The sequence below is a fragment of the Dipteris shenzhenensis genome, chromosome 28 (assembly GCF_047967505.1).
Source record: "Dipteris shenzhenensis isolate YYH24624 ecotype China chromosome 28, Dip_SZ_1.0, whole genome shotgun sequence".
NCBI lineage: Eukaryota > Viridiplantae > Streptophyta > Polypodiopsida > Gleicheniales > Dipteridaceae > Dipteris > Dipteris shenzhenensis.
The window spans coordinates 26,909,382-26,917,416 of record NC_141623.1 but is presented as its reverse complement, the minus strand read 5'-3'; the positions used below and the strand labels follow the sequence as shown (position 1 = coordinate 26,917,416).

Here is an 8,035-nt window from a genome sequence, read left to right as displayed (position 1 = left end):
AAGAGCACTAGGCAGGGGCACGTGAAACAAGAAGGCCCAATCTACTGCTGAAATTCTGACACTGGGATTCATTAGCTCCACGCCATATACGCCCCCCTTCTCTTGTGTCTAAATTCTGCCGCCATAGCTTCCTACCTATCCATCCATACACCACCACCTCCCATCCCCCTGCTTATTACCCGCCCTTTCGAGCCTCTACAGTCGCCTAGAGCCTATAATACTTGCGAGCCGCTTTATTAGGGAGGAACTCAGCCTGAGTTGTCAAACCACTGACTGTCAGACTCGACGCCAAAGAGTCGCCTGTTGCAGAGTTGCCACAGGTTTTGTCTGGAGAGCTAGAACGAGAGAGAGAGGGGGGGGTGTGGGGGGAGAGAGAGAGAGCTAGCCTATAGTGTTTTAGAAGATAGATAGATAGAGAGAGAGAGAGAGCAGGTTGCAGCCTAGCCTGTAGTGTTCTAGGAGAGAGAGAGAGCGCGCGCGCAGGATGTTCTAGCCCAAGTGCGCTCATGTGTGTGTGCGCACGAGAGAGAGAGAGAGAGAAGAGAGGGCTCTTAGAGAGATAGAGAAGGCGGCGAGTGTATCCTGTAACGCTGACATGTGTGCGTGTGAGTTTTTTCTTGTGAGAGATTGAAATGAGAGAGAGAAAGAGACAGACAACTCAAAGCCGCCTAGTCAAGCTTTCACCACACTCATTACAACCTATCATTCTTAGGGGGAGCTCCTGTTATCCGGTCTGGCCGGAGAGACCAAGAAAAACGTTCATCGAGAACTGATAACCAGTTGGGTATTCTTGATCAGTGCCGACGAGGGTCTACCCAACGTCCAGCAGAGCAATGCCTGGATAAAGAAGAGAAGCCGCTCAAAATTATAAACCACAGGGGGTAGTCATGATCTGCTGCACAGGAGAAAGGACGTGTCAAGGGCAGATGATGGTGGAATAGGACTGAAATTTCCAGAGGAAGAGAGCATGCGACAAAAGGAGAAGAGAGGCAGGGGAGGGCGGTGATGAGAGATAGAGGGGAGGTTGATGATGGATGGGCAGCGAGACTGTCTCCACTGCTGATCAGAGAGGCTTGAGAAAGAGAGAGAAGCTGTATTTTAGCTTGTCTGCTCTACTGATCAAAATTGTGTGCACGTAGCTAAACAATAGCTTGTCTGCTCTACCGATCAGTGTCAAATTGTGTCTGCTGTACTAATCAGTGTCAAAGTGTGTGTGATAGCTGAAGATTAGCTCGTTTTCTCTACTGATCAGAATCCAATCGTGTGTGCAGCTGTAGATTAGCTCGTCTGCTTTTCTGATCAGTGTCAAAAATTGTGTGTGTAGCTGTAGATTAGGTCGTCTGCTTTACTGAATCCAGTGTCAAAAATTGTGTGTGTAGCTGTAGATTTGGCTTACTGATCAGTATCAAATTATGTTTGTGTGTGTGTGTGTCTGTGTGTGTGTGTGAGAGAGAGAGAGAGAGAGGAAACAGACTCACAGAGTCTGATCAGTATTTACTGTGCCAAATTGACCTCTGATATACAGGCGTTGTATCGTTTTGAGGGCCTTTTGTCTTTTGAGGCCACTAGCTCTGAGCTTCTGAATCCTGATCTTGCCTGTGGTCATATAACTTCTGAGAGAGCCATTGCTCTTCCCTTATTAGCTCTCAGTCTCTCACACGGCTCAGTGCTTAATGCTCCTGCGAGCTTCTGATTTTGCTGGTGCTCATGTAATCCCTAGCCATTGCTTACTTCTTCCCATTAGCCATTGCTTTCTCCTCATTACCTCTCATTGTCTCCTCATAAGCTCTCATTGTCTTCTCATTAGTTCAGTTTCTCGAGTTTCTGATTTTGCTTGTGCCGCTCAGAGCCATTGCTCTCTCCTCATTAGCTCTCATTCTCTCCTCATATACTGCTCAGTGCTTCCTGACCATTTGTATTCCTTAGTCTGTGAGCTCTCTGTCTCCCCCTCTCCCTCCCCTCCTGGGAGACCACCTCTGCTCTCCGTAGCTTTTATCAGCTTCCCCTCCATAGCTTTTCTCATCTCACAGCCCTGTAGCCGAAAGGGAAGCCTGTGTACCTCCTTGTTGTCCTGCAGCCCTCCATAGTTTCCCCACTCACTGCTCTATCGCTCTCATATCACTCTCACAACCCCACTCATCCATTTGCCACCCTGCTTCCTTCCCTGGCCATCATTCTTCTGCTGGTTACCCGCACTCCATCCCTCCACTCCCCATCCCTCCGGCAATCATGGGTCCCCATACTTCCTCTTCCTCTTCCCTCCATAGCTCTTCCAGCTCTCACCCTGTAAACGTTTCCCCAGATTCTAGCTCCCCCCCGCCTCCCCGTGGACGCAAATCCACTGGTAAGAGAGTCAAGCGAAATAAAGACCCGGGGAGGTTTCTTGGCGTCCGAATGCGGCCCTGGGGTCGCTACGCTGCTGAAATCCGAGATCCTAGCACGAAGGAGCGACACTGGCTAGGCACTTTCGACACTGCCATGGAAGCCGCTATTGCGTACGACCGTGCTGCCCTATCCATTCGCGGCAGCAAGGCTCGAACTAACTTTGCATATTCGGAACCCGAAAGAAATGCACCCCATCCATCTGGAGTTTTAGATAAGAGTGTAAGAGCAAGCTTGCATTCTCTGTATGTAGCAACTCAGCTGAAGGTGCTCAATGCAAAAACAAAGGTCATTGGGGATCAGCCAATAATGGAGAGGAAAGAGATAGACACCAGTGAAATGGGTGAACTTGGACAAGTTATTGCTGGAATGTCTCGCAAGCGTCAAGAATCCTCGATGCAACTCATTGCCGCAGATGATGAGCCGGTTGAAAAATCTGTAGGCTCTTATGTTACCGAAGATAGGGAAGCTCGACAACCTCCAGTCTCCCCCTTTCCTGAGTCATGGGATATGCGCCTAGGAGCTGAGCTTTCTCTCCAGAAAGACCATAATTCAAGTCCCCTGTTCCCAAAGTCTGAAGATCAGCCATCCGCACCATCGTCGGAAGTCTGTAGCCCTGAGGGTATTCTATTCAGTTCACATGCTTTTGCTACAATTCCTGTCTCGCCGGGGGCCTTATTTTTCCATGAGAATGTTTTCTCCGCTGCACCTTCTGAAGTTTGCAGCCCTATTCATTCAGCCGCATCGAATAGTTTGATGGAGGGAATGATCCCAAGCCTCTATGAGACCAGCTATGGATTATGGGTTGATTCGGATCAGATGACATTCAACTGGAGGCCGGATTACTACTACTATAATTCCGATCTTTTTCCTCATAGCAACGTACTTTCTTTTGGCACTGCACCACTCATCGACTCTTCGCCCGCCAATGAATTGCAACGAGTTGTGGATGGAGCACAGCCGAGAAGCTTTGAGACGACCAACAACCGATGTTATGCTTTTGCGAACTGAAGAATACTTTTAGGCCTTCCTCTCGTAAGATAGTTTCAGCAAAGTAGCAAGTATATGTTAGCATAATGCATATGTATATTAGAATTAGCAGAAGAGAACGTCAAATAGTTGACGCGCGGCTATTAGTGCAGTCACTTCTCTGCCATTGAAATCTTCAACATTGAACGTTAACATGGAGACAATATCTTAGCAGAATGCTGAAGGTTGCTGAGAAGCTGGCGTTTGCCTGCTTTAAGTTCGGTGCTGTGATTTAGCATGGAGGCCAAGCGACGGCAAGAAGGTTGTCTGGGCTTTCACTCGCGGGCCGGATTAATGAACCTACTTCCAAAGGACGTTGTCCTTCTAATGTTTGAATCAAAGGTGTCTATGGGATTGTCGCTTACAAGACCAGTTCTCAGAGGCGATTAGCCGTAGCATCATCGTGCATCGTGCAGGAGCTGAGGATCTCCAGCTCTCCACGACAAAACAAATTTTCAGTTCTCAGAAGTCTTTTTTGGAATCTTATATAATATATGGTGTAACGTATGTAGCTCTACTTTGTATCGAGGATGATGTAACGGAGACAAGGTCAGTTGCATGAATGTGTTGTGCTCCTCTACTAGACGCTACTGAAAAGTTCTCATGCGAAGGTGAAAAATCCTGCGTCGTACGTTTTGCAAAACATTTGTTGCGATGGTGCCAGCTCGTTCCTTTAGATCGATAAGCACAGCGGGATGATCTGCATCAAATGATCCTTCATCGTTTTCAAAAGTCCAACAAAATAATCGAACGTCTAGATTCTAATTTGTCCGAACAGGAAAAACCACAGTTTGACATCGTAAAGGGTGGCAGATTTCATTTTCCATAGATGTAAAAATAAGCGCGGTGCCTGTTGTTTCTGACCAGTGACGAGGCTTGCCAAGGACCACGAAATGGAGTATAGTGATTACATTTTGTCTTCCTAGTTGCATTTGAGTAAGTTTTGAATCTAATTCTTAGCATTTACTTGTACCTTCAAGGATATTGTTTTGCTATCTTATCTCCATAAAGGGGAGTTGTTTGGCATGACAATGCATTAAATACCACCCACATGTATGGAGCTTCTACATAAACTTTGTTTGACTTTGCATGAAGGATATACAATGTACCCAAAAGCTTAACTTCGCACATCTTTTTCAATGCTTGGTTTAAGGAATCATTATTAGCTTTCCTCATTTACAATGCTTGGTTTAAGAAATCATTATTAGCTTACCTCATTTTGAACAATTGGTGCAAGTAAGCCACTTTGTAAAAGTAGAATGTAGGTGGGTTGTCTACATGCATTCATGCATGTGTATCATTTGTAACTCAAAACCATATATACTTCAGATGTGTGGTTTTTGGAAAATGTTTATATGCATTCATTCATGTGTATTGTTACTAAGTTTAATACTTTGTACTTCAAACATTTGGTTTCTAGATAATCTTTTTTTTTTAATGCAAAAATGGACTTTCATTAATTATGAGTAAAATTTGCAGGAATAAGCTCAAGGCAGTAAAACATTATGCCATGCATGAAAAAAACTCCTCAAGAAGAGGTCCATATAACCCTTGCCTGTCTATAATTCCATAAACAATGTGAATAGTCTCCACTGCAGCACGATAATGGGATGTTTTGGATAATCTTAAATGAAATTTGGTTTCTTTTAGACACATTGCACACGGTATATTTTGGGGGACATAGTAGGGGTGCCCTAAATGCGAATCATTAGCTTGCTGATGTGAGGTGATTGAGTCTTCAAATGAAAGGGAGGGTGATGACTGACTACTGCTCTCTGCTTTTTCACCTGTACATGATTTTGCAAAATCTACACCTCTAGTGGCTCGCTACACCTATAGTTGGTTGGCTATTGTCAGTCACCAAGCAATGGTGCATCGGTGCCATGATTGACACCGCAAAAGTCAGGGGTGCTAAAATGAGAACCAAGGGCATCTCTATGTGCCCTTCTTATTTTCACGTGTCAACAAAATGAGCAGCAACCAATGCCACATTTTTCTTCACTATGTTCTATGTGCATTGACTTTAAGACATTGAAATCAATTATGTGTACTATAGACTTTGTACTTTGGCATAACGTAGAATGTAATAGCATCTCATATACATATGAGATAGGTCCTTAAAGCCTTCTTAATTGTAATTTTTTTGGAGATAGCCATTGAGATCAATTGCTTATGCAAAAGATTTGTGCTTTAACATAGTATATAATGTTATTAGCAAGACAATGCAAAATCTAGTAGATTCTATCTTACATACATGTGAGGGTAGTTTGGGAAAAAAACACACTTGGTGGTTTGGGGATTGCACTTCTAAAAACTAGCACCTATTCAATTTGGCAAGTAAAGCTAGCCAATAATTATTGTCATTCATTCTATATTGACAAAACACCCTCAAAATTTTTAGATCCTTTGTGAGCACCCACTGATTTATCTTTTATAAGGTTTTTTATTGAATATCTTTATGTACATTTTCTTTATAAAGACCTATAATCACAACTTGCATATCTTTACTTGTGTGATAAGTGACTCTTTGAAGGGTCCCATGCAATGTCAAGTTCCCACTTTTGAAATGATTCTCAAGAAAGAATGGGATGTATGCCATATATCATTCTCTCTCTCTCTCTCTCTCTCTCTCTCTCCAGATAAATTGGTCTAGACCTCGTTCAATTCGAAGTTGTTGATTTTTGGAAAGAAGTTGGAAATTGCTTCTTTATGTCAAGTATTGAAATGAGTTACATGATTTAGCGTAATGTAGAAAAAATACTAGTTCTTCCATGCTTGGTGAGCACGCTCGTAACCTTGCATGTGAATGTGCATGCACAGACATACGCACCCATTCATCCGTGCATGCACACGTGCACACACACACACACACACACGTGCATGCATGCACGTACACACCATACACACACATGCATACATGCACATGTAAGCACACATGAATGCACACATGTGTGTAGATGTATATGTGCACACAAGTGCATGAGGGTGCACGTGCACACACACACACACACACACGCCCACAAATTTGCATGTCTCCTTAATGTACACCTATGTATGCGTGGTTGTGTACACACATGCATGAATGTGTGCATGTTTGCATGGATGTCTACATGCATCCATGTGCATGTGTGCATGTGTGTGTGTTTGTGCACGCACACACACTTGTGTCACCACATGCATGCATAGAGATACACATGTGCATGTGTAAGGTTTCTATGCTCACTAATTTAGAAATGGAATGGATGATTAATTCAATAGTATTGTGCTCCCATTAGTCCTTCTAAGAAGCCATACTTTACAATTTTACTAAAGATAAATATATTCCATGATTACCTATGAGCTCATAGATGACGAAAGCAAGGTGTTTAATTTGTAGAATTACAAAGGAAATGAAGATATTTTCCATGAAATGTATTTCATGACATGTTTGTAGGATCTTACATCCAAAGTGCTTTGTGGACATACAAAATATTTGAAAGGTTTCTACTTAATTTCATTATAAAATTGAAGGAGTAATTAGTCATGTAGATAGCAATACATGGCTTCTTGATACAGAGTCTAAAAAAGAATGATCAAAATAGTTTTAAGAAAGTAATTTAGGGATGTTTTAACCTTGGGAAGATTTGTAATAGATAGAAACATAAATAAGTAAAAATAAATGTCTTTTAGATAGAGGGTTCATGAGCATCACTAACGAAAAGGACCACTTTTTTGCAGTTATAAAAAAGCTCAAACTTCTTAAGTGCAAATTCCCACTTGTAAGATTTTACTTTATTATGCTTAGAATATTTAATTAGCCTTTCATTCAAATTGGAACCTCTATGTAAAGCACTAACTCTTCATATGCATTTATGATGTAAAGTTCTATATTACTCAAAATATGGAATTGTATTGGAATTTCATCATAGATAGATGCTTTTAACTCATTAAAAAAATTTAGTACTAGTTAGGACTAAGACACTCTATATTTTTCTTAATCTAAATCAATTAAATAGCAATCTTTATGAGATACTGTGTTGCATAAATATAACCTCCACATGTAATTCCAAATTGCAAACAAGCAATGCGTATCCTCAAATGAAACCTACATAAAATGTATGATGAAAAATAGATACATAGACATGATTTCCTTCACCTAGAACTTAGTGATGAGCTTAGAGATCATGACCGAGAGACAAATACAAGATTCATCTCACGTAGCTTGCATAAAACTACCAACATTAGTAAGGGACATCATGAATTGAAAAGTATCCTTGAAGGTAGACAATTTGACATACTTTGTCTCCCTCCCCCCACCCCCCCCCCTCTCTCTCTCTCTCTCCCCCCCCCCCCCCCCAAACACACACACATGCACACACATGCACACACATGCACACACATGCACAAGTGTGTATGGCACACACATACACATGTACATGGGTTGGTTTTCATGCGTTCCATGAGCGTTGCACAATTCCATCCACACATACAAGCATGGGATAATGTAAAGGCTTGCACTACACACACACACACACATGCGTGTGTGTGTGTGTGTTTGCCAATGAGCAAGAAAGATCTGCTTTCAAATTAACAAAAGTGTCTTAGTCATTAACAACAACTTAGTCTTGTCATCTTCATATGCATC

At 42.3% G+C, this 8,035-nt stretch overlaps 1 protein-coding gene across 1 annotated transcript; it reads left to right on the top strand.

The window, feature by feature from the left end:
• Positions 1-387: 387 nt before the first annotated feature.
• Positions 388-4,452, top strand: LOC147883391 (uncharacterized). Its single transcript, XM_087400038.1, has one exon. The coding sequence runs from the start codon at positions 2,230-2,232 to the stop codon at positions 3,391-3,393; it is 1,164 nt and encodes a 387-aa protein (XP_087256164.1). The 5' UTR covers positions 388-2,229; the 3' UTR covers positions 3,394-4,452.
• Positions 4,453-8,035: the final 3,583 nt, after the last annotated feature.

Coding starts and splice junctions, on each gene's coding strand:
- LOC147883391 (XM_087400038.1), top strand. CDS start 2,230: ATGGGTCCCCATACTTCCTCTTCCTCTTCCCTCCATAGCTCTTCCAGC.